The 25,838-nt window shown below is 47.0% G+C and overlaps 1 protein-coding gene across 2 annotated transcripts in view; it reads left to right on the top strand.

Annotated features, from left to right (window-relative positions):
- The window catches only part of ADD2 (adducin 2), a 103,974-nt gene that overhangs the window by 57,000 nt on the left and 21,136 nt on the right, over window positions 1-25,838 (top strand). For both annotated transcript variants that reach the window (XM_004742146.3, XM_004742147.1), the window contains exons 2-9: window positions 1,634-1,752; window positions 7,139-7,355; window positions 9,117-9,255; window positions 16,006-16,157; window positions 16,570-16,650; window positions 19,314-19,463; window positions 20,873-21,016; window positions 23,564-23,662. In XM_004742146.3, coding sequence (XP_004742203.1) covers window positions 7,173-7,355; window positions 9,117-9,255; window positions 16,006-16,157; window positions 16,570-16,650; window positions 19,314-19,463; window positions 20,873-21,016; window positions 23,564-23,662 — 948 coding nt within the window. In that variant the 5' untranslated portion in view covers window positions 1,634-1,752; window positions 7,139-7,172. The remainder of the gene's footprint in view (window positions 1-1,633; window positions 1,753-7,138; window positions 7,356-9,116; window positions 9,256-16,005; window positions 16,158-16,569; window positions 16,651-19,313; window positions 19,464-20,872; window positions 21,017-23,563; window positions 23,663-25,838) is intronic.

Below are 25,838 nucleotides of genomic sequence, written 5' to 3'. Positions count from 1 at the left end.
TTACAACATTTGCCTATGATACCTCTTAGACGTGTTTTCATTTTAATCAGGGGATAATACTGTAACCTAAGGAATGAAACTCTAATAGTGGAATTTCAACACCAGTAGAAATTGGGATGGGAATTATTGTGTTCACTGTATACTTCTACTGTATACTGGGGGACAGTTGCCTGTCTTCTTACAAAATGGCACAGGACACTTCTGGGGGCAAAATATTAGTTCTTTCCGTGGACACAAGAAATAGCTCAGACTCTGAAAATCCAAATCTTAGCAAGCTATGGCCATGAGACAACCTCATATTTCTGTGGCACAGGCTGCTGGGGAAGGGGAATAAACTGGTGCTTCAGGTAAGACAACTTACAAGGCTGCAGAATTAGTCCTTAGGGAACAGCCTTGGTCACCCCTCAGAAGAACAGCATCCAAGGGTATGTCAGTAAACCTTGCATAGAGCCAGCCGGGCTCCCTGGGAAGGAGGGGTCCTTTTCCTGTTGGTGGGCATTGGAAAGAAGCAGCATGAGGTTGTGCCTGTGACCCTGTTCTAGCTAAAAATAAGACTAATGGGAGGAGAACCCCAGCTGACAGCTGGATGTGCAGAGCATAGAGAAGAGGTCATGGAAGCAGCTTCCAGGTCCCTGACTAGAGTCTTGAGCATCAGGACTGGGCTCAGGCTGTCCTGGCTGGGCTGAGAAGGAAGCTGTGCCTCAGTGGGCATGCAGTATCCTGGCCTTCCTCAGCCACACCGTACCGACCATGATGGATTCTCTCTGCCCCTCAGTGGGAAGTCCAGTCTTTCCAGATGCTCCGCTGTAGGCAGTGCTGGATCAGGGATGGAGCTGAACTGGCCAGTGTGGAAGGATGGGCGGGGCCTGGCCCCAGAGCCATGTAGCAATAAGAGTTGGTGTCCAGGATGCTGCCAGCCCTGGGGGAGACAGGCCTCCTTACTCTGAGCAACAGAGTGCCCCAAATGGAAAACTATCTCTTGTGGTTTTGTTTGTTTAAATATTTTAACAATTAACCCTTTGAAGACCTTGATCTCCAGTATTTTTAGAGTAGTAACTCATCCCTGTTTGTAAGATACTAATGCTTGGTGAAGTTGTCTTGAATCCAACTGATGGCCTGTGCACCTCTAAAACCCTTCCGCTGTCCTGGGGTATGATATCCTTCAGGCAGCTTCTGCTTCTGCTTCTTCAGCTCCCCAAAACACTCTCATACCGGTGTCTGTGAGTTGTGTAGCAACTAGTGAAGTACTGGGGGGGTGGTATCAGGAAGGGGTCATCATGCCTTCCAGTCTGGCAGGTGGGAGCCCTCTGGGCTCACGCAGGAGTTCCACATCCTACTTGCTCCTCTGTGGAGAGCAGCTTCTCTCCTCACGTCTTCAAAGCCAGGACTCTGAAGAGATATTCCAGTTCCTCTCTTTGAAAAGAATTTTGGTCCGACTCGTAAAGATAATGAAGATTTCTGTATCTTTCACAGACATAATTTGCTTTTAAAATAAAATTTCATTTCTAGTTTATTTTTAAGAATTTCTCAGCAGTCCTGAAAATAAATCAGCACATAATGGTACTGCAAAACCAGGGTGAGGAGCCCTGGTGGTGCACACAAGACCCTCATGTTCGTTGTTTGTGTCTCTCAGCTTCCATCCAGATGTTTGAAATCCAGTAGATGTGGTCGGCGTCCCTGAGAACGAAGAGAGGTGTACGGGCCGAGCACTGAGAAGCAGCAGCCTGGGACAAGGCTGGTCCAGCCTCCCAGGTAATTTGTTGGCAGTTTTTGGTGATGGTGGGGGGTGAGGCACACTTGTTGTTTGGGTCCGTCTCACGAGGATGAGCTTCCAGTCACCAACAGGATTAGGGGAGTCACTGCCATGGGTTCCCCCAATCCTGCTGACTTGTGAGCTACCATGGGATCTGAAGGACTTTAGAAGGTGGTAGTACAACCCCCTGTGGGGGCAGAAGCCCTTCTACAGCATCCGGGAGTTACCTGATTCTGAGGAGAGAGTGCACTGCCTGCCTTGGCTGCCTGACCCATCTTCCTGTTCCCGAGCAGCTCCTGCTGGTGCAAAGCTGTCCGTTGCACCCTCCACTAAATCCTCTCTACCTCCTGTGGGCCCTGGAGGCTCTAAGGAATAAGCTCAGTTTCTCTTCCACATGGCAGCCCAGCAGACATTTGGGGACAAGTGGAGTGCAGGAGTGCAGGAGGGTCTGGAGCCAGAGACAATCCTGGTTGAGACCATGACTCCATCATTATCTGTGTGATCTTGGGCAAGTTAGCTAACCTCTCTGCAGTGCAGTTTATCTTTAAAACAGCAACAATGACATCTGCCCTATGAAGTAGTCCTAGGAATGAAAATAAATCATGAATAGAAGTTGCCTAGTATTGCTCTACCACCAATTCTCTGATGCAAATGCATGTCCTACGGTTCAGCTCAATTCTGACACTGCCGAGTTAGGGGCCACACAGGTTACTACCACAAGTTAAAGGGCGAGGTCACCAACCAATCTGCCCCCACTTCAGAAGCTACAAGTAGGGTGCTCAGGCCAACTGCACTCATGACTCACTAGGCTATAAATTTGAGGGTCCCCATGCTGCCCTTTAGTCGCTCACTCCCTATACCAACTCACAAAACTCACTGAAGGCACTGGAATTGTGATTACAGTTTTAGTAGAAAGGATTCAACTCAGGAACAGCTAAACGGAAGCAATGCACAGGGCAGGGCCTGGGGAAAGTGGGGGATTAGAGCAGAGCTTCTGTGCCCCCTCCTTGTAGAATCTGGGTGCATCACCACCCCAGCATACCAATCAGGAAGCTCCTCCAAGCCTTGATATTTTTAATGGTGGGCTTTATTACTACTAGGCATAATGGTTTAAAGCAACTGCAACTTGTTTGAACTCAATCTCCAGCCCCTCCCCGACCTGTCCTCCATGGTTTGTGGGGACAGGGTGCTGAAGTTCCAAACCTGTAACCATGTGCTTAGTCTTTCTTGGTGGTCAGTCCCTCCCTTGAAACATCGAAGGGCCCACCATAAGTCAACTTGTTAGCATGGATTCAGGTTCCATGAAATGAGCTCATCATGAATAACAAAAGACCTTCCTAATGTTTTTTTGGATACTTTAGAAATACCAAGGTTTTTTGAAGTTCTGTGCCAGAAACTGGGGAGAACGACCAGATATATATATACATATGTTTTTAAAAGATTTTTATTTATTTATTTGACAGACAGAGATCACAAGTAGGCAGAGAGGCAGACACAGAGAGAGGAGGAAGCAGACTCTCTGCTGAGCAGAGAGCCTGATGTGGGGCTCCATCCCAGGACCCTGGGATCATGACCTGAGCTGAAGGCAGAGGCTTTAACCCACTGAGCCACCCAGGTGCCCCCAGATATATTCTTTAAGATATCAGACCTGGCCCGTCGAGCAGTGGCCTCTGATGCTCACCACTCTGCTTATCCTCTTTGTTGTGATCTCCAACTTGACATGTTCCCAGTATTTGGTCAGAGAACTAGTCATTCTCATCAGTCTTTTTCTGGATTTTTTTTTTTTTGTTGTTGTTAATATAGCTCAAGATTGAATTAGTTCTTTGGACTACAACATGTAATTACAGTCATTGAGTATGCACCTGTTTACAGTTGAATCATGAGCCTCTCATTACTCGAGTTCCTAATGCTATGATAATTCCAGCCCCTAAATGACACATAATAAGAGCAAATGCTTAATAGCACTTGATACACACCAGGCACTGTTTTAAGTACTTCACATACATTAACTCATCTACATCCTCACAACAGCCTAAAAAGGTAGCTAAATAGTTCAATCCCATTTTATACAGAGGGAAACTGAGGCACAAGAGGTTAGTAACTCACCCAGCAAGACAACACAGTGGCATAGTTAAGATTGGAACTCATCGTCTTCTTGTTCCAGAGTCCATGCTTTTAACCATTAAGCCACACTGCACATAACGTTGGTCACCTATGCAACACTTTGGAAGGGAAGGAAGGAGCACGAAAGGATGCCCCTGGTTCACAGAGTCAAAGAGTGGGCCCCAGTGTCATGGTGAGGGTGTCAAGGCTTCCAATTTCTACCCCATTCCCATTGGAGCATCTGGAGTAACCATCTGGGGATAGGCTCTGAGAAGTGCAGGCAGGCCTAGGGTACATGTTGGTGTGGGCTCCCTGCCCAGCAGGACCTGGGCTTCTTTGTTCCTTGTGTTTCAGGGAGGGAAGTGCTACTTCAGGCCTTTACAGACCCATTCCTGGGAATGCAGCCATTCCCAGAGGAAGGAAAGAAGATTTAGGCTAGAAATAGAAAAGATTTAAGCTAGAAACATTCAGTACTGGGCTGTACTGGCCAAAATGACCCAAATCCAAGAGAAGCTGAGAGTTCAGGGGGCTCTGGAGCTGGTGGGACCTGGAGCTATGAGAACACAGGGCATTCATCCCCATGTGCATATCCATGGTACCCATTGGGAGAATGCTTGTTTTGTTTTTTTTTAAATAACATCAAAGATCAGGACTACAGAAGCGCTAAAGAGAATTTAAACAGGAAGGGCAGTGCCTCTGGAAAAATGTCTGCAGCGCTGTCTGCCCAGGAGAGTCTGGCTGGTGACTGCATGTCTGCCTAGCTCTGATGCATTGTCTTTGCCCTTGCTATCCCTCACCGCTGCTTATTATTGCAGGGATGAGGCTGGCCGAGAGCATGGTGGAGGTGAAATATTCTGAACTCGCTCCATACACAGGGGCTTGGCTTGAACCTACAAGGCAAATGTCAGTAGGTCATGTGTGTTCTTTGAAGCTGCCCATTTTGGCATTTGGACTGAGGGGTGGGGAGACAAGGATGTAGGAGGAAGGCCTCTTGCTCCAGGAAACCCAGATCCTCCATCCTTCTGCATTCTCTACACGAATCTCTCTCTCTCTCCATATAGTGTAGAGCTGGAAGGGGCTCCAGAGTCTGTTCTGTTCACTCCCTCATTTAGAGATGGACAAAAGGAAACCCAAAGAGGAAAATTACCCACTGCCCAAGCCCATGAAGCTAGAGAATGACAGAGTGAGGGTGATACTGTAGACTCTGACCCTAGCCCAGAGCTAATTCCACTGGAAATATCCCTGATGGATTCAATCACTCTTTCTCCGCTTAGATGAAGAATCTGGCTTGAGTGTTGCTAGGTACAACTTCAACCATTCTAGCAACCTCTAAATCTGTTTCAAATCTTTCTTTAGAGATTTTTTTTTTTTTTAAGCTGCCACTTCCAGAAGATGCCTCCTCCATACTCTGTCACTCACAGGCAAATATTTCATCTACAGGACCGGTAGGCATGGTGCTGGTTGGGAGACATTGGTGAGGGCATTCATAAGGAAATGATTAATTAGTGAAAGAATGAAGATGAGATGTCACAGTTTGGCAGACTTGCAAAAGCAGGTTGTGGTGTCATTTGGAGCACTCCTGCTGTCTCAGGTCAAGTGGCTGGTGGCAGGTGGTGACTGGCATTGGAGGATGGGGCCTAGACAGCCATGGGAAGTAGCAGTAGTGTTGGAAGATGAGGTTTGTGCCATCTTTGGCTGGTTTGCTAAATGGCCGACATCTGGAATGGATACCATCCAATACACGGTACAACTATTAACATCTAGCCAGTGCTATTTCAACTCTGGCTGCCTGTTGGAATCACTCAGGGAGCTTTTAAAAATCATGATGTCTAGGTCACACCCTGGACTAATAACACTAAACTCCTTGGTATCAGTATTTTTTAAAGTTCCCCAATGGATTGCAACATGCACCCAGGTTTAAGAACCACTGTTCTAGGCCACGGGTTCAGGCTATTAGTTGAGGGACTCCGTACATGTGCCCTCCCTTGAGTGTGCTATTTGCTGTTCCCCAAAAGGGGAAAGATAGGAAGGAAGGAAGGAAAGAAGAAAGGAGGAAAGGAAAGGGAGAGAGGGGGAAGAGGGAGAGGAAGGCAAGGGAAGGGAAAGGAAGGAAAGGAGGAAGATATGGAGGGAGGAGGGAAAAATGAAAGAAGAGGGAAAGGAAGAAAGATCACCTGAGCGTTCGGGGCTGATGGGGTAGATTCCCACGTCTCCCACAATCTAGTGGTTCACCCACCTGCCTCACTCAGAGGCACTGTAAGTTGGAGGGTAGAATCCCTCCATGGAAGGAGGTCACAGCTCCATGACAACAAGACTATGCTTTACTGGCTGCCAGCAAGGCCTCTTGTATAATGAACTGCTGGCTGTAAGGAAGGTCAAGGTTTGGGCTAACCAAATGGGCCAAGGGGGAAGAACAGATGAGGACAAGGAGGCAGGAGTGCTCTAAGAGAACAAGAGAGTATTCCACATCCCCGTGGAATGCAAATGTGAGCTCACAGAGGTAAAGTGTGGGAGGGCAGGTTAAAGATGAAAGCCATGTGTCCCGAACCCCTGTAATGCTCTTTTGTTGGCATCTCTCTACTCGTGTTCAAAAGCTAATTCTTGTTCAGTCAAGGCACTTGCCTTTCTTTGCTGAGAAGGGGATCACACAGCAGGGAAAAGGCTAGGGCTTTGTCAGGCTGCCCTGGGTGTTGAAGGCTCATAACCCAGATTGGAGGGCCTCGTGGCCCTGACACACAAAAGGAGACTGGTGTGCCCAAAGCCCCACAGCTGGGAGGTAGAGGCTGGAGCAGCAGCCTGCTTCTTCAGGAGGGCTCCGTAGTAAGAGAAGACATTCCTTCATTCACATCAGGCCTTGGGGGAAAAAGCATGCTTGAGTAGAAAAAATAGGGGTCGCACCCTAACTCTCCAGAGGCTGCCCTCGTCCTTATTCCAGGGATCAGGTCTAGATCTAGTACATTAGTAAGTACTGATGCCCAATACATAGCTTTACACTACGTAGGTATGCAGCACAGAAATGATCCAAAAGGTATGCGTGTCCTGCTTGCGGAGTGGCAGACCCAGCAAGGGTAGTGGGCCCGCGTGCCTGTGCCCCATTTTCACTAGGTCGGATGGTGTGTTGGCGCCCCCTATCGACCAGCAGCCGTCGGCGCCCTGCCCTCCACCGCTGCTCCGCTCACACCCTCCAGGGAAGAGCCGCGGGCTGCGCGAATCCCTCAAATCCAGCCCCTCCGCGGGAGGAAACTGTACAGGGACCGGCGCTCCCTCTTGCCTTCTCCGTAGGCTTCCAGGAGCGGATTGCAAGCCCACCAGGACAATGAGTGAAGAGACTGTCCCCGAGGCTGCCTCCCCGCCGCCCCCGCAGGGGCAGCAGTATGTGGACCGCTTTTCCGAGGACGACCCTGAGTACCTGCGCCTCCGCAGCCGCGCGGCGAACCTGCGGCAGGACTTCAACCTGATGGAGCAGAAGAAGCGCGTCACCATGATCCTGGAGAGCCCCGTGAGTGGGGTCCGCCCCAGGCGGGCGGGGGAGGAGGAGGGAGGGAGGCAGGGGAGCAGGCGGCGCCGCCCATTGGTCTGGCTGAACCTGAAAGATAAACAACCCCTCTTCCACTTGCTCAGTGTTGCCGCAATTTTAAGCCGGCTGAGCAAGACGGGCCCTGCGCTGTAGGGGTTTCCTTCTCTCCTTGGGCACTCGTAGATGGCAAAAACCTGGTTTATGTGCAGGCGGTTTGGCTTGGTACTGGGAGGGGGTGGGTCCGAAAGACAGGAGTCCTGCCTCAGTTTCCAGGCTTCCCCAAATTTGTAACAATGAACTAACAGATATTCCTGTAAACCGGAGGGCAGCAAGGAGTGCCACGTGGAAGGCTTGGGGCCCCCGTTTTTGAACACCACAAAGAACTCACTTTGGGGGCTGTAAGGTTGACACGCATGGGGCAGAGGTGAAGAGGGTCTGGAAGCCCCAGGAGGTGATGCGAGTGAAGGATTCAGGGTGCTATGGGCCAGGGAAGGGAGGGCAAGGCATGGCCCCAGACTTGAGGTCAGTTGGTACCTGCATGGCATGGAGACAGACCTCATCCTTGAGGCTAGTGGTGCTTTGAGAAGAACAAAGCATGGGCCCAATGGACTGCTGAAGTGGGAGGGTGATGTAGGCCCTGGGTGAGGAGAGGAAGAGCAGCGTGGAAGGAGGCAATGGGAGTGTGAGGCCAGTAGAGTTGGGGGTCCCTCAGGAAACAGTGATGATACTAGGGGCTGGGAAGCTCAGGATGGAGCTGGCATCTCCAGGTGCCTGCCAAGATGGGTTCTGCCTCGGTCCCCACTGGGCTTTGGAGAGACAGGACACGTAGGTGGGCCATGTGTGACTCTGTTTGAGAGCACACAGTGAATGCTCAGGCTTCACAGAGGACCACTGAGGTAATGCGCCTGAAGTCTCCGTGACAGGTGACGCTGTGTGAGGAGCCTGGAGGAATATAGCAGGGACTAAAATTTTTGGGATGATGGAGAAACTCCAGGGTGGGAGTAGGAGAGATGACAGGTGTGACGGAAGTGGCAGAGTTAGTACCAACCCAAGTTTCGGGCCTGAGTGGGTAGGACTCTATTCTCAGGTAAGAAGTGGGACAAAAGGAGTTCATATTTCTTCTGTCCTTTTATAGACTGACCAACACCTGGAACACCCCCCCCACCCCCCCACCCCCCCCACCCCCCACCCCCGTTTCCTTCTCAGTGTTCCCTGCTGCCACCTGGTGGACAGGCATGCCTTATTTATGGTCTGAAAAGCCAGGCTTAGAGCAGGAGGACATAGAAGTGGAAGTGACAGGGAGGACAGGACATCCTTCAGTATCTGAGGAAATTGAGGTCCAGAAGGACCATAGGCATGGCTGATGGACAGGAAAGATAGAACACCTTTTCATCCAGTTCTGCTTTTTAAAGTGTCTCTTAATGACTAAAGTGAAGCCCTGCCATGTCTGATGGCCGGGGTTGCGGGGTTAGAAGTAGGAGGGACTTCTTGAGTATCACTTAGACCCAGGGAGGACCTGGAGTCTGGATTACTGGCCACAGGACATTTTTTTGCTTCCCAAACAGCAGTTTTCGGAGACTCCTGAGGTCCCAGTGGAATTCCCAATGTCCTCTGAGGCCTAAGGATCCCATGTGTGGCCCTAGCCTCACTGACCCAGGGGATGGGGTGGGCTCCTTCAAGAGGGGTCCTAAGTCTCTCCCATGAGACGCACTGGGGGTACCAGCACCGTGGGGCCTGCTTCAGTCTTTCAGAGAGGAGCTGGAAGGCCTGATCCAGGAACAGATGAAGAAGGGGAACAACTCCTCCAACATCTGGGCCCTGCGGCAGATCGCGGACTTCATGGCCAGCACCTCCCACGCAGTCTTCCCAACATCTTCCATGAGTACGTGGGGAGCTGGGGAGCTGCCAGGAGCAGAGGTGGAGGAAGTGAGGTGGGGAAGAGAGGGTTGGTTGCCAGGCTACGGAGTGAGTGGTGCAGCTGAGTTAGTTGACCTGGAGGAGCAGGCAAAGAGGCACCTGGCTCTGCTTCTGATGCTGCTAGCTTTAAAGACCCACAGGGGAATTATTCCTGGTGCCCAGAAGTAGAAGGGGGATGCCATCTTATGGGAAAACCTCTTTCTGGTTCTGTTGGGGGAGGGGACAGGATGACATGGTGTCACCATTCTGAGAGGCAGGGCAGCCTCTCTATGTGACTCTTCCTTCTCCCTTCACAAGTGGGTTAAAAAGAAGGGAGGAGCTTTGTAATTCCAAGTTTCTCACATGGCCTCTGCTTGAGGACCCAGGAGTGGAGAGTGCAAATTCTACTCCCTGTTATTCTAGCTGTGGATACAGAACTGAAGGACAATCTCGTGTGCTAGCAGCAGCCCCTGACGCAAGCTGCTCTTTCCTCAACCTCCTGGAGCCACTCCCTTGCAGATGGAGTGGTAGGGGTGGGAGGAGGCTGTTGAAGCCAGTATCTTGGTGCCCACAGGACAGGCCAACCTGACTCCATAGACAAGGACGCAAGCAGCCAGGGCTGGACATGAAACCCTCTTCCTGGGTTCTCAAGTTCTGCCTACAACCTTGAAGAAACAAACATCAAAAAACACTTTCCCGGGGTGCCTGGGTGGCTCAGTGGGTTAAGCCTCTGCCTTCGGGTCAGGTCATGATCTCAGGGTCCTGGGATCAAGCCCCATGTCCGGCTCTCTGCTCCCCAGCAAGGAGCCTGCTTCCCCCTTTTTCTCTGCCTGCCTCTCTGCCTATTGTGAACTTTCTCTCTCTCTCTCTTTCTCTCTGTGTGTGAAATAAATAAATAAAATCTTAAAAAAAAACCCACTTTCCCTCAACAACATAAATACAGGATTATGATGAAAAATTCGGAAAATAATCAAGAAGGGGAAATTAAAATCAATGGCCTGTGTTCTTATAACTACAAACTGACTATTTTCAGTATTTTGGTGTATATCCTTCCAGCCTTTCTCTCTTAACATATATAAGTTAGGAAAACAAAAATGGAATCGTATTATACATGCAAATTTGATAGCTTTAACATATCTTGACTAATTTTTCATGTAATAAAACCTGAGTCTGTAATATTACATTTGGTGAGAGTACGCTATTCTGTGGTATGACTGAATATGCCATAGATTATTTTTACACTATTTCCCATTTTTAGACTTTTAAGTTGTTTACAACTTTTTGCTCTTATGAACAACAGTGCCAAAAACAAAAAAACACAAAAAAATGCCATAAATCCTTTCCTTTATTCTATGACCATTTTCTAAAGACAAATGACTGGAAGTAGAATGGCTGTATTAAAGTATTTGCGTGTTTTAAAGACGTTAACGCATAATGCCACATTACCCTGGAGAAAGATGGAACCAATTTACATTCCCACCAGCAATGCAGTGTAACGCCCGTTTCCCCCCCTTGATCTGTAGTATGTTTTATACCATCCGTTTCGTCCTTCTGATTTGATAGGTGATAAATAGTCCTTTATCTGTGTTTAATGTGCATTTATTTGATCACTAGGATGTTGGATATATTTTCATATACATGCTGGGATGATTTTCTTTTTGTAGTAAATTGCCTGTCACAACAAATCCTTGCCAATTTTCCTACCCGCGTATTCTTTTCTTACGAATTTCCAAATCTTTATAAATGGGGACTATTTCCCTATTATCTGCCAGATATATTGCAGTTTTTTCCCAGTTTCTCCTTTGCCTGTTTTGTTCGTGATGTTTTTGTCTTATAGAACTCTTTAATTTCCATGCAGCCGAATCCATTGTTACTTTCCTTTGTGTGTTCTTATTTTGATAGCACACTCAGAAACACCTTCCCCATGTTTTATCATCCCATGGGACAAATACCCTTAATTATTTTTAAAAATAACTTAAAAATTATTCTATCAAGTCTCCCCTGCCCCTACCCCATACTCAAAAATTCCCTATGGGATTATATTAAATAAATAGATTAGTTTGGTGGAGAATTTATAAATTTACAATTTCATATATTTGAATATAAGCTTCATGGGGAAAAAGACATTTGTATGTTTTGTTCACTGCTGTATCCTAGAATAGCATCTTGGACTTAGAAAAGTAGCTGGCACAGAGTAGGTATTTTTAAAACATTTGCACAAATGAATTTTAAGTCTGTTCAGAAACGATGTATGTCTTCTCTTTATTTGCTTTTTTTTTAGTGTCTATTAAAGAAGATAGTAGTTCTTTTCTTATAGTCCCTACTAATTTCTTGTGAAGTTTGTTCTGGAAATTTTATGTAACTTTGTTATTTTAAATGATTTTTTTCTCCATTCAGTTTTCTTTCTGGTTATAGCTGTCATCCAGGGAAAGTAGCTTCTTATAGAACTCTTAAATTCTAATAACTTCTCAGTTAATTCTCTTGGGTTTTGTATATACGACAATCACATAACCTGCAAATAGTGATAATTTTGAATCCTTCATTCCAACATTTACCCTTTGGTTTCGTTTTCCAGTTTTCTCACTGCATCCATTAGAACCCTCAGAACAATGCTTAGTAATAGATTAGAGAGTAATCATCCTTGTCTTGCTTCTGACTTTAATAGAAATCCTTTATCACAAGAGTTTGAGTTCATTATTGTGTTGAGGAAGTATCTTTTTATTCTAGTTCAATATGGGTTCTCAGAAACGGATGTTGAATTCTTATAAAATGCATTTGGGCATTTATTGATTTCTCTTTCTTTGAACTATTGATGTGATGAATTATGTTAATAGATTTCTGAACATTGAACTCTTTTTTCTTTCCTGAAATCAGTTATTCCTGCTCTTGATGCACTCTTTTGAAAATACGCTTCTAGATTTGATTTACTAGATTTTTATTCAGGATTTGCATATTCATACATGAGATTGGTCAGAAATTTACTTTTTGGGCAGTCTTCATTTAGTATTGGTTTTAAGGCTAAAATTTCATAAGATAAATCAAAGTGATCCCCATCCTTCTCTTTGTCCTGATGGAATTGAAATAAGATAGGAAGTCTCTCTTCCTAGGAAGTTTATTACTCACTTATAAAGCCATCCATATCTGGAACATTTTTTATAACATTATTTTTCACAGTTTCATCAGGTTTCTAAAAAATTCATTTTGCTCTATCTTGAGTAAATTTTGATCATATGTTTTAAATAAAAATTCCATTTCATGGAGATTTTCAGAATTATTAAAGTGACTTACGATATTGTTTCTATCATTTAAACTTTCTGCTGTGAATGAGATGACATCCCATTTTTATTCCTGGTGTTGTGTATTCCCACTTTCTTTTATGGCCAATCCAGATGTTGGTTTATTCAAGAACTTCTCACATAAGCCAATTCTTGTATTTCTGTAATAGCTCTACTAATTTTCTAGTTTCCCAATTCATTGATCTTATTTTTCTATTCATGAATTCTTTTCCATAACTTTTCTTTGGTTTATTTTGTTATTTTTATGTTTTCTAAAGCATAATAAATGGATGCTTTATTTTCATATTTAATTCAATAACAAAGACATTTCAGGCTATGAATTTTTTTCCTCTGAGTCCCATGCATTTTTATATAGTATTTCCTTTATTGTTAATTTCTAGATAGTTTTCAGTTGCTGTTTTGATTTTATTTTTAATCTTAAAATTCTAAGATTTTATTTTTATTCTATTTTTATCTGGAAGTGTGTTTTCTCATTTCCAAGTGGTTGAATTTGCATTGTTTTAAGGGTTTGTTGATAATGTGTAGTTTGATTGCATTGTGTTTAGAAAATGGGGCCTATGTCTATGTTGGAGATTTATTGAGATTTTCTCTGTGGCCTAATAATATCATTTTTTAATGATATGTAGGTATAGACTCTATCTCCAAGGCATAGTACTTAATCTGTATCTTCATTTTTTTGTTTTGTAAAAAAAGAGTGTCATGTTGTCTTTCGCTGTATATTTAATTAATGTTCATTTCTCTTCATATTACTGGTAGCTTTTGCTTTATATCTTGACGAAATGTTATTCAAAGTGTAAATGTTCTTTATAGCTATAGCTTCATGATGGGTTATATGTTTAATTCATGTAAAATGACCTCCACAGTGACCCTCCCAATCATGGCCCCTGCTGCCTGGCTTTGTCTAGGGAGCGTGTGCTTTTGCTCTGCCCCCTTTTTTGCTGCCAAGGATGAATATTTCAAAAGAATATGGCTTTCCCTGATTTCTACTTTGATAATATTATGACCTCTGTTTTATTATTATTTTTTCTTTATATACAACCTCTATTTATTTTCTTCTTTTTTCTCTGCTACAACAGAGAAATCTGAAACAGCAGGGGTTTTTTGTTCCTTTGTAGGCAACCAACATTTTTGGGGGTAGATGTTTGTGCATTTTCCTCCCTTATCCTTGTATTTCAGAAAAGTGCCAGGAAGCATATAACTGTAGGCTTTTTCTCTTTATGGACTTTCCCCTGTGGGATGTAGTGAATCCTTATAATTTATTTACACAGGTCTGTTTTTGAGTTCAGAAATTTTTTCTATTATGTGAATGCTGATTATTTGTATGCTGGCTCTCTGGTCTTGGTCTCCCAGAGGTATTCTGTTCTTTCTCATCGTTTTCATGTCTCTGTCTTTATACTTTTTCTTTTGAAAGAGAAATAGAGCTGACTGGCATTCCCTCTGCCTCGCCGACCAGCACCCATCAGGAAGAAAGCCGGATACCTAGAAATCTGATTAGGGCATTTCCAGCGTATCCAAGTCAGGGAACGTGGAGAGGGGAAGTTCCAAGAGTCACGAGTTCAAGCGCAGATAGGCTGTTTTTTGTCCAGCTCCATTTGCTTTAGAATTTTGTGGTTGTTTTGTGTTTTTATTTTGGTTTCTTTTTTACAATCACATATCCTTCAGTCTTAGCTTCCCTGGGGTCAGTTAGGACTTTTCATCTCTTTCTGTGTTTCCTTGGGTCCCCTGAGTAAATTGACATAAACCTAGCATTCAGTCATCTTAACTTTTGTGAGGCTGGTGAGAATAAGCATTCTTTTTCTTGAAACCCTGAGAGCAGAGGCTCTGGGACACTTGTGGAGCCTTCTGGTCTCTTCCGCTCTGGGTCTGTGGGTGGGATAATCCTTACAGCAAAGCTCCACAGTGTTGGGGAGGGGGACACTGATACAGGACGCAAAGGATGGGATGGCGTGTTTTTAGACCTAGTCTGGCCTCCTGGCCATCTCTGGGATTCCATAGTTAATTTGTAAGAGAAGGACTTACAGAAGTCTGGGTCTGAAGACCCTGCCAACAATAGCTCCCCCTGCCTGGCTTTGTCTGAGGGGCTTATACTATGGACATGCCTTCCTTCTTGCTGTTAGGGATGAGGTAAAGAGGTAATTGCTTGTCTCGGGAATGTGCAGAGCACAGAAAGGGATCCCAGACTGGTCAAATCCAATGAGAAATTATTGAATTTGGAATTTTGCCATTCTTTTTGCCAGTTCAGCTGAGCCTTTGGACCTCTTCTTCCTCTGTCAGCTTTGGTTCCTGGACACATGCCCTGGAGGTATCCCTCCTCTGGTGGGCACAGGCTTTTGGGTGCATATTCCTGACATGGGTGTTTTGAGGTCTGCTCTGCTTGCCTTACGTAGCCCCAACAGTACCTGGTCACCCTTCACCTTTGCAGACCATCTCATCATTTTGACTAATGGCAAACCTGATGCAGGACAGAGATCACAGTGTGTAGTAACGAGTTTATTGAGATGACGGAAGCTTCTAAAAGGCCTTTAATCCATTAAAGTTTTTAGTGGGATGCTGGGAGAGGCAGTGTGAGGAGACATCATTTTAAGCCAAAACCTTTTCCTATTGATTCTTTTATTGGTTTCTAGACACCGACTAATTGGAAGTCTTGGGGCTCAGCCAGATGCCCTCTTATGCCTTCCAGAGGCACACAGGGTATGGTCATCATTTTTAATGGGACGGACTGGGCACCACTTCTTGGACTCTTTACAGACCCTGTAGATAAGACCATCCAGCCCTCTAGGCCCATTTCCAACTCCCTTCCATATCTCCCATTCCCACAAAGAACCATAAATAACCAAGGGACTGCACATCCAGAGGGGAGCAGATATGGCCCACATGAAGCCTGAAACCCTTCAGCTAGCCACAGTGACTTTTGGAAGTTTATGACTTGTCAGAAGAAGTTGACGAATTTACTTCCTGGCTGACTCAGCTTTATGATTTGCCCTGTTTCCAAAGCAGAAGAAAAGTTATATTACATGGTATAGTTTAAAGCAATAGCACGTCTGATGATTAGCATCTCCTTCATCAAAACTAGCGATGAAATATACCTATATTTCCACTCAGAAACTTATTCTTGCTTTTGTTCAATGTCCATCTTTAGGATTTATTGTGAGCTTGGCATCCCGAGACATCTTCATTCTGTGGTTTGAATCTTGCCATGATTTTTGACCAAAAGCAATGCCATGAATAAGCAGAAGTCTTCCTTGGGCACAACTATCCATTCTGTGGATTTTCTCCCCCTGGATCAGGGTCAAAGAGTATTTAATTCCCTGCCAATGGAAGTCTCTTGTGCAGGTGTAGTGCCAGTGAGAATGTAGAGGGGACTAGGGCGAAGAAGGAAGGGGGGCAGACAGCAGCCCTGACCCTGAAAGCTGTGCTGTCCCCACCCTGTTTCTCTGCAGACTTCTCCATGATGACACCCATCAATGACCTCCACACAGCTGACTACTTGAACCTGGCCAAGCGCGAGCGGAGCATGCGGTGCAAGATCAGCAGCGTTTATCGTCTCCTAGACCTCTACGGCTGGGCCCAGCTGAGCGACACCTACGTCACGGTGAGCAGAGTGTCTTGGGGTGGGGTGGGTGCTGTGTGTGGCCCTGACAAAATCCCAAGGGGGAGCTCCTGCCTGTAGGCACAGCCATGCATTGAGCCCTTCCAACGCTTCTAACCACTGTGGTCACCTGAAATAGACAAGCTTCCCATGGCCACTTCCCTGGAGCAGGAGCTAGGAAATCCTGGATCCTATTTCCAGGGCTACCCTTGATCATTGGAGATTCCTCTTATAGGTCCATTGCTCCAGTTCTAAATAAAGGCCAGGTCCTTTTCATCTCTCAGGTGCTGGGGAGAGATAAGGGTTCTTGGGAGTTTTAGGTGCAGTGGATTCAGGGGAAGAAGGGATTCATGCAGAGGGTCCTTGGAAATGACCCCACTGTCTCCTTGCCACTGAGAACATGTCTTCCTTTCAGCTGAGAGTCAACAAGGAGCAGGATCACTTCCTGATTAGCCCCAAGGGAGTTTCTTGCAGTGAAGTCACCGCATCCAGTCTGGTAAGTATAGTCTAGCCTCTCGCTGCCCATTGCTTCTTGAAATGACAATAACCTACAGTGACAGGTCATCTACAGACTAGCCATTGCTGTCCTGTCCCTCATGGAGCTTGTGGTCTGGTGGGGGTAGAGAAGACACACAGCCCCAAAGCAGGATTCCCAGAGCACAACGCAACCATGAGACCAGATATGGACGCGGGCAGCCAGTGCAATAGGAGGGAGGAGGGGGAGGAGATGGGCCTGCGGTCCTCTGTGCCTGCGATTGGTCCCCAAAGCCTGGGAATGGGGAGGCCTTCCTAGTTTGGGGAATATATTAAAACAACAGCTACCACTTTGTCTCAAAGCAGTGCAAGACTGGCTTAGTGCTGTACCATTAGCAATAGCTTCCAGGACCCCTTTTGGTTCTCTTGCTCCTTTTAGGTATAGTAGGAATAAACTTCTAGAAGTTGGTCTTAATCAGCAAAGATTCCTGGGTGGGAAGAGGAAGACAGTAGAAAGGACTGTCTTACAAGCAGAAGAGGCCCAAGGGATCTTACATGTGTGGGCTGCAGCTGCTGTGCTGTTCGCCTGAGGGCAGAGGGTGCCACCTCAGGGCCTCTGCCAGGCTTGAGACAATGGAGTCCAGGTATGCAATTAAAAGAGTCATCTGACAAAGTGACAGAATATCTAGGCAGGGTAGGACCTTGAGGGCTGCCAAAACCCCTTTACAGGCAGGAGAGGACCTGGTGCCCAGGGAGGTAAGTGACTTGCACAGGGCCACCTAAGGAGGTCATGGCCAAGCCAAATTAGGGTCAAGGAAGTACAGGCTCTGCCTTAAAGGCATTTGTGACTAATTGGAGAGGCAGGCAAGACAATGATTAAACTCAGTGAAGAAGGCTCCCATACAGCAGGAAAGATGGAGAGCCCAGAAAAGGTGCAAGGGGCAAGGGAGAAACATCTGGGTTGACCCGATGGTGAAGGAGCTAAGTCCCCAGGAGCCTACAGGAGAAGCAGATTTAGACCAGGGCTATAGGGAGAGACTGGGCAGAGAGAACCGTGTCCTCAGCAGGAGGAGGACGGTGTGCACAAAGCCAGGCACATGCCACATCCTGGTGCACTTGGGAGGACAGTGAGAGGCTGCGTCTGGCTCACGTATTCAGAGTCTGGAAGTGAGGCTGAGAGGGGCATGGGGACCAGATGATACGTAGCCCTAAGAGCATTGTTACGGTGCTTTGGCTTTGCTCTGCTGGACATGCAGAGCCACTGAAGCACTGTAAGCAGGTGAGTCACACACACACACACACACGCACACACAAATGTGTGACTGCTAGCCATGACACATACTAGCTCCTTGGCTTCAAGAGCAGGTTATAAGACCAGTGACTAGTTTCTACCTGTCCTTTAAGATCTAGCTTTTGGGTGATTGGTAAATGGGTGTTAATCATACTATTATCTTTACTTTTGTGTATGATGCTTAAAAATTCAAAATAAAGAACAAAAAATACCAAAAAGTTTCAGTTTAGGTGTTACTCTCTGGGAATGTTTCTTCTTCTGCTCCTAGAGAAGTCTGTGATTCACTCTTTTCTAGCATCTCTACCCAAAGTGTGTTCTGTGGACCAGCAGCATGGGTATCACTTAGGAACTTGTCAGAATTGCAGACTCCTGGGTCGCATTCTTGGCCTGTTGAATCAGAATGTGAAAGTTTTTTTTTTTTAATTTAAATTTTAGTTAGTTAAAATACAGTGCAATATTGGTTTCAGGAGGAGAATTCAGTGATCCATCACTTACATACAACACCCAGTGCTTGTCACAACAAGTGCCTTTCTAATTCCCATCACCCATCTAGCCCTTCCCACACCCACATCCTTCCATTAACCCGCAGTTTATACTCTATTGTTAAGAATCCCTCACTCCTTTTTTCCCCTTCCCATATTTCATCTGTTTTCTTTCTTAAATTCCACATGTGAGTGAGATCCTATGGTATTTGTCTTTCTCTGACTGTCTTGTTTCATTTAGCATAATACACTCTAGCTCCATCCATGTCATTGCAACTGGCAAGATTCATTCTTTTTGATGGCTGAGTAATATTCCACCGTGTGTGTGTGTGTGTGTGTGTGTGTGTGTGTGTGTGTGTGTACACATCTGGTGGTGGTTCTGGCTGGCCCCCGACATAGTAAGGCAGTGGTGTTCACACACACACACACACAGACACGTGCGTGCACACACACACACACACACACTCTCTCTCTCTTCGCATCTTTATCTATTCATCAGTCAATGGACATTTGCGCTGTCTCCATAGTTTGGCTATCATGCCCCTTCAAATCTGTATTTTTGTATCCTTTGGGTAAATGTCTAGTAGTGCAATTGCTAGATCGTAGGTTAGTTCTAGTTTTAACTTTCGGAGGAACCTCCGTACTGTTCTCCAGGGTGACCACCCCAGTTTGCAGAGAATCTGCATTTTGACTGGATCTCCAGGTGATTCTTACACCCAGTCAAGTTTGAGAAACTCCACTCTAGCGTTTTCCCTGCTGAATTATACTCAGCCAACTCTCCTGTTAGCCTGCTCCTCAGTCATGGAGGCAGTGGGTATGGCCTACCTCCTGGGAGAGTCCTGAGTGCACCCGCCCTGTCTGCCCCCTGCCCTGTCCCCACCCTGTGCCTCTGAGTTTCTCTTCCCTGTCCAGATCAAGGTGAACATCCTGGGAGAGGTGGTGGAGAAGGGCAGCAGCTGCTTCCCCGTGGATACCACGGGCTTCTGTCTGCACTCGGCGATCTACGCAGCCAGACCGGATGTGCGCTGTGTCATCCATCTGCACACACCAGCCACTGCCGCCGTGAGTGTCCGCTCCCAGGCCAGCATTTCTGTCCCCAAGGCTGGCAGCAGGCCCATGCTGCCCGCTTCTCTGAGGGGCTCCCTGACGAAAGACTTAAGCCTCCCCAAGCTAGTGTCAATCTCCTTATTTAAAACAGTTCTGGAAAGTTTTCCTGGAACTCAGGACAAGGTAAGGATGGGAAACATCCAGTGTGGTCACCCTAATCCTCCCCACTTTTCTAAGTCTTCATCTGGGGACATGAGGCAAAGATATGCAGTGTTTGTTCTACTGTGCCCCCCTCCCCCCACTACATACACTCACAAATCCCACTTACCCAAGTGACAGAACCTCTTATGTTTCCACTCAGTCCAGTCCCTCCAGACTGAGGGCTGGCACTGCCCCAACCCCCACCCCCAGCCCAGGCTCTGGTGAGGAGAGAGCTTGATAAAACATAAGATGGTGGGAACCTGGACTTGTCCACTTTTCATAGCCCAGGTTAGGCTGCAAGCTGAGGACAGGAGCAAGGAAAACTCAGAGAGAATAGAAGGAATACCTTCAAGGATCAGGTTGTCCCCTCAGAGGCTCTGGTAATTTCTCCATGTGTACCTAAAGCACTGTAATGTCACTTAGAAAGGCAAGAACCAAGCAGGTCTGGGTGTCCTCTCAACCTTCAATCCCTCTTACTGACTTCCAGGCCTTACTCCTGCACAAGCAGAGTGGACTCCTCATTGGCCCAGGGTTCTTCTGCGAAGCACACCAGTTACGGGCACTCAGATTTTCCAGAATTTGGGCCAAGACTGAGTGACATGTTTGTGCTGAGTATCCATTTCTGCAGAGCCCTGGCTTACTCATGGGGCAGAATAAGGGCACAAAAGCCAGAGGCTCTCCTAAACCTCTCCATGTTCCTTGCTTTTAATAAAAGGCAGGGTATGGAGCATGGATTTTAACCCGATTCCCTGGCACTCTTGTTGCCCTGTCACTAGTCAAAGGGGGCCTCTCAATGGGCCTCCCTCTTTCCGCACTGACCTCAAGGCTGAGGATTTCCACCAGCTCACCCCAGAGGCCCCTAGACCCTGCTTCACTCCAGCCTGGTGCTAGGTAGCCCCACTATCCTCAACCTCTTCCCAGAGTCCTAGGACAAGAGAAAAGCAGGAGGGTAGCTTTCTCAAAGGCATTTTTGGTAGCAATTTTAGAGAGAGAGATATTGATGTAGCTTTCCATCAAAATGGTGATGGAAAGACATCAGAGGAAGCAGACAGAAAGCCAGAGCCCAGCCAGGTGCAGCAGAGTCAAAGGGCAGTGCCTTTCTTGAGGGCTGGCTCCCAAGCCCACTAGTCCCCAGAGGAGAGCCTGGCTGTGCCCCTCTGAGGAAAGGGCGGAGATGGGATGGGGGAGCTGCAGGTGCTGACACTTCCATTGTCTCACTAAAGGTGTCGGCTATGAAGTGCGGCCTCCTGCCTGTCTCCCACAACGCCCTGCTAGTGGGGGACATGGCCTATTATGACTTCAATGGTGGGATGGATCAGGAAGCGGATCGAATCAGCCTGCAGAAGTGCCTTGGACCCACCTGCAAGGTTTGCTCAGCTGTTGCGGGAAGACACTCGGGTGGGCTTGCCCAAAGCCTACATCATGACTGACACGTGTTCAGCGGACGATGTGTAGAAGTTGCATGTAAACAAAAAAGTGAAATGAAATTCTTTATCCAATTATCCCGAGATTTTGGCACGCATTCCACAAGCATTCACGTATCTTTAGCAAACTAAGAACATAAAATGATTTTCCTTTTTTCCCTTAGTAATATCAAGTAAACACCTTTGCATATTATTAAATATTTTCTAAATCATTGTTTTAAGATTTTATATATTTATTTGACAGACAGAGATCACAAGCAGGCAGAGGGAGAGGAGGAAGCAGGCTCGCTGCTGAGCAGAGACCCCAATGCAGGGCTCAATCCCAGCACCCTGGGATCATGACCTGAGCCGAAGGCAGAGGCTTTAACCCACTGAGCCACCCAGGTGCCCCTAAATCACTATTTAAAATCATTAGATTATATCTCATCATATAAATGGCTGTGTCACCATTTACCTTAACAGTCCTCTGTGATTGGACATTGGAAGGTTCCTTGATATAAACAACACAGGATGAAAACCCTCTTAGCTGAATCTCTGTAAGTGCTTGAGATCATTTCCTTGGGATACATTCCTAGGGATACACATTTTAGAACTCTTACTTCCTATAGGCACATTGCCCTCTCCTCCCCCAGAGTCTAGTTATAAGAGGGCTGTTATAAGAATGCTGTTATAAGAATGCTGCTTCCCTGCAGTCTCCCCAAACTTGAGTATTACCACTCTTATTTTCTTTTTAAAAGATTTTATTTATTTATTTGACAGACAGAGATCACATGAAGACAGAGAGGCAGGCGGGTGGGGGGGTGAGGAGCAGGCTCCCTGCTGAGCAGAGAGCCCGATGTGGGACTCGATCTCAGGACCCTGAGATCATGACCTGAGCCGAAGGCAGAAGCTTAACCCACTGAGCCACCCAGGCACCCCACCACTTTTTTTTTCTTTTGCTAACTTGATAGAGAAAAACAGAATCTCGTATTGTTTGGCTTAAACCTAAAGACTTATTTCTTCACAGCACATCATTAGGGGTAGGCAGCTTCATATGGGAATTTCCTAAGCTGAGCTTAGGTTGAAGGACACTTGACTCTGTCCTCGAAAGGCACTCACTGCCTGAGTCATTTCCAGTATGGGAGCCTCCGCCTTCCCATCTCTGACACAGAGGAGAAACCCCGCCACTCTCTCCCACATTCCCTAAAGCCTCATTAGTAGTGCCCGGAGAGGGAGGAGATGTTCACATCTGCGAAATGCTATAAGAATTTCAGAGATGGGGCATTTGCTATCTGCAAAATCTTTTTAGGCCAGAGTCCTCATCTCTTTCCATGTCTCTGGCACTTGAGAGGAAAAACCTCCAGCTATTTCAGCACGAAATGATGAGATGATTAGGCCAGCAGGCCTCAGCCAGGTCTGCAAGGACACCTCCCGCATGTGGATCTGTGTCCCTGCTGCTGGAAAGGCATCATCTGGATCATCTGGTTTCAGGGAGTTCATGAGGATAAGACCAATCAAGAAAACAGTTTCTGATCTGAATTTTGGGGAGTCCAGCTCTTGGTATAAATTCATTTCTGCTTCTTTCCTTTTTGTCTGCCTGTTCCTGGCAGAGTCACAAACATTGCACCAACAGTGAGAACACCTGGGTTCTAGTTCTGATTCTGCCCCTGATTAGCTGGGAGCCTTTTGATTTCTTTAGGCTTCTGTTTCCTCTTCTGAAAAACCAGAGAGTTGGAGTAGAAGGTCACTATTACCTCCTTCACAGAGATGTAGGATTTTAGAGCTACTGGGGCCTCACTGAGCTCATGGAGAGAAGACTTGAGGTCCAGAGAGCTGACATGACTCACCTGTCTCTGCAGGGCCACCCCGCAGAGAGCCATCCTCTGGGGTTTGATTTCCAAGCCAACTAAGTCACAGGAGCAAGAGCTTGCTTTTGAGGTTAGACCCTTCTATTGGACATGAAGTAATTTCATTCACTTTAACACAGACACCAGTTTTTCAGACTTCGAAGTTCTCCAAGGCCTAAAAATCCAGGTATAGCCCAAAGAAATCCACCAAGCTCTCTAGTCTCTGTTTTAAAAAGCATCTTCTAGGGGCACGTGGGTGGCTCAGTCATTAAGTGGCTGACTTCTGCTCAGTTCATGATCCTGAACTGATCCTGGGATGGAGTCCTCCATTGGGCTCCCTGCTCTGCGGGAAGCCTGCTTCTCCCTCTCCCATTCCCCTTGCTTGTGTTCCCTCTCTCACTGTGTCCCTCTCTGTCAAATAAAAAAAAATCTTTAAAAAATAAATTAATAAAATTAAAAGCATCTTCTATTTGTTAGGGACGTTGCTTAGGGTTAGCATCACATGTGGAGTAGCACTGGGGTGTTTGTATGGGAAGAATGAACAAGGAGTTGAGGGCATGCTTTGGGAGTGGATATGGAAACTGACTGGAGTAAATGAAAGATCTCTCCTTCTTCACTAGTTTAAACAGCTTGGAGTTTTAATTGGCCATTTGCTCCTCTGCAGATCCTGGTGCTAAGAAACCATGGAGTGGTTGCTCTAGGTGACACCGTGGAGGAGGCGTTTTATAAGATCTTCCACCTGCAGGCTGCATGTGAGATACAGGTGAGCAAGCTCCCCTGGGGAGGGGGCCCTGGTGTGGCTCTGGCGGAGGCCCCACCGGCCATGATTCAAGGAGTCCTGGGAGCCAGCCATCTAAAAGCCTTGCCCTATTTCTCTGCCTTGGCACCACCTTATCCTTCTAAAGATTCACACTTATAATCAGTTTTGTAACTTTAAAATAGTCATCACTGTTGCCTAACAACCAGTACCCTCCTCTTGGGGGGCAGTGTCTGGAACAGGGAGCTCCCCAGGTTCATCAGTCGGAGCGTAGGAGAAATTGTAATAGGGCATATAACAGTTCTTACCATTAAGTATTACCTGGGGTATAACTGTTACATCTAGCTATGCCAGATAGACACCACGTCATAGGTTGGTCTTTTCTTTCTTTTTGTGTGGAGGGTGTAGTTTGCAAAGACCATGAACATGGTCTGGCCCAGACTGGGGTGAAGTTACACATGGCAACCCTGAACACCAGGGAACCCCCAAGCATAACATCCAGGGAGTCTGTCAGGAGGTTCTCCTAACTAGTCGGGGATGGGGTGGTGGATGGGTGGGGATTGTCAGCAGCCATGGGACCCCTAAAGAAAAGCAATAGGAAAACACAAATCCTATAGTTTTGCCAGATAACAAGGGGGGTGTTATATAAGCCAAACACATGCCCCCTTCAGTGTGGCAAGCTGGCAGGGGTGAGTAAGGGGGTCTTGCCAGCTGAAGGCACTCACCATCCTTCCCAACTCTGGAATGTGTCCTCGGGTCAGGGAATTGCTTTCTACGGTCTGTGTTTCCTCAGCTGGATATCGGGGGCCTATGGGGTCCTTGTGAGGTTGGGGCCTTTCAAATAAAGAGAGGTGATGCTGATGGTATTTTTAGGACTCAGTTGACAGAAGGGAAAGCTGAGTGCTCCAGGAGGAGTCAGTCCTTTGCAAGGTCCTTGGGTGTCCTGTCTGCCCTCTCCTGGCTGGTCTGGGCAGAGCAGTGCCCCAGGCGGAAGGCCTGCCTTTGTCTTAGGAATTGTAGGACAGGGGAAAGAGTGGGATAATCCCAGAGGCATTGCTAGTAGAGGTTCTGCAATTCCCAAGGAATGAGAATTCTGCAAGTGGCACCTTTCTCAATAGTTTTTAAATGAGTATGTTGAGAGGACAGTTGTTAAGACAATGATGAAGAGGTGTTAGAAGTGAGATGAGACTGCCCTGTCCCCCCAGACAGCAGTGGTCAGAACAGAAGGGAAAACCAGGATCAAAGCAGTTCCTTTCTGAGGCAGCAGCCTCCCTGCCCCAACCGAAGGTGGGCCCTGAACTCTTAACCCTGACTGATGTTAGAACCTGGCAGACTCTTTCTTTCCCCCATATCTGCGCTCTAATGAGTCCCCCCATCCTCCTTCTAAAGAAGAGGTTTCCATGAGAAAATAGTTCTTATAGCTTTGCAGACAGCATGGCCTGAAAATGAATGGTGAGAGATGGCCCTGCCTCCCCCCCGCCCCGCCCCCGTGTGTGTGTGGGGGGGACGCTCTACACTGAGAAATGGCCTCTGTACTGTTTAACCAAAGGCAGGATGGCCGTCTAGCAGCTGCGGAGATGAAAGCACAGAGCTGCCAGGCACCGACCCCGACAGCCCCAGCGGCTTCTCTTGGCCCTGCCTGCTGTCACTTTGTTTTCAGTCAGGACTCATTCCATGGGACCTTGTTAAAGTGCATCAGGCGATGGAAGCAAATAACCCCCAGAAAAGCACCCATGGCTCTTTTCAGCTTCAGGGAGGCTTCTAGAGAGAGAAAGGAAGCTGGAGGGTGTAGGAGCAGAACGGGCTAGATTAGACCAGAGGTGTAAGTGGTTTAGGGCATGGGTGACCCCAGGGGCTAGCAGTCTGCAGATGCTGTTGGGATGGCAGCCCCTGGCCAGCTCATTTCTGCTTGAACAGCCCCCACGGACGTTCTGTTTCTGTCGTGGGCCTCCTTTTCTCCCTCAGTGACCTTGACCAACAAGCAAACGTGGCTGTGGTCATTTTAGTCGTTCAAGGCTAAGAGCCTAGTCCGTTCTCCTGGGGACAGTGTTCTCATCTCTCTTCAGCAGTCTGGGGTTCTAGGAAACTGGGTCACCCCAGCTGAGAGAGGCAGCTCCCTGCTCTGCTTATAGAGCAGACTTGCTCAGGCAATTCTTCTCCATCTGCTCCCCATCGCCATGGA

This window comes from Mustela putorius, unplaced genomic scaffold (genome assembly GCF_011764305.1).
Source record: "Mustela putorius furo isolate JIRA1106 unplaced genomic scaffold, ASM1176430v1.1 tig00000281_pilon_pilon_pilon, whole genome shotgun sequence".
NCBI lineage: Eukaryota > Metazoa > Chordata > Mammalia > Carnivora > Mustelidae > Mustela > Mustela putorius.
The sequence above is the reverse complement of the archived record's forward strand: the minus strand, read 5'-3'. Positions and strand labels throughout refer to the sequence as shown.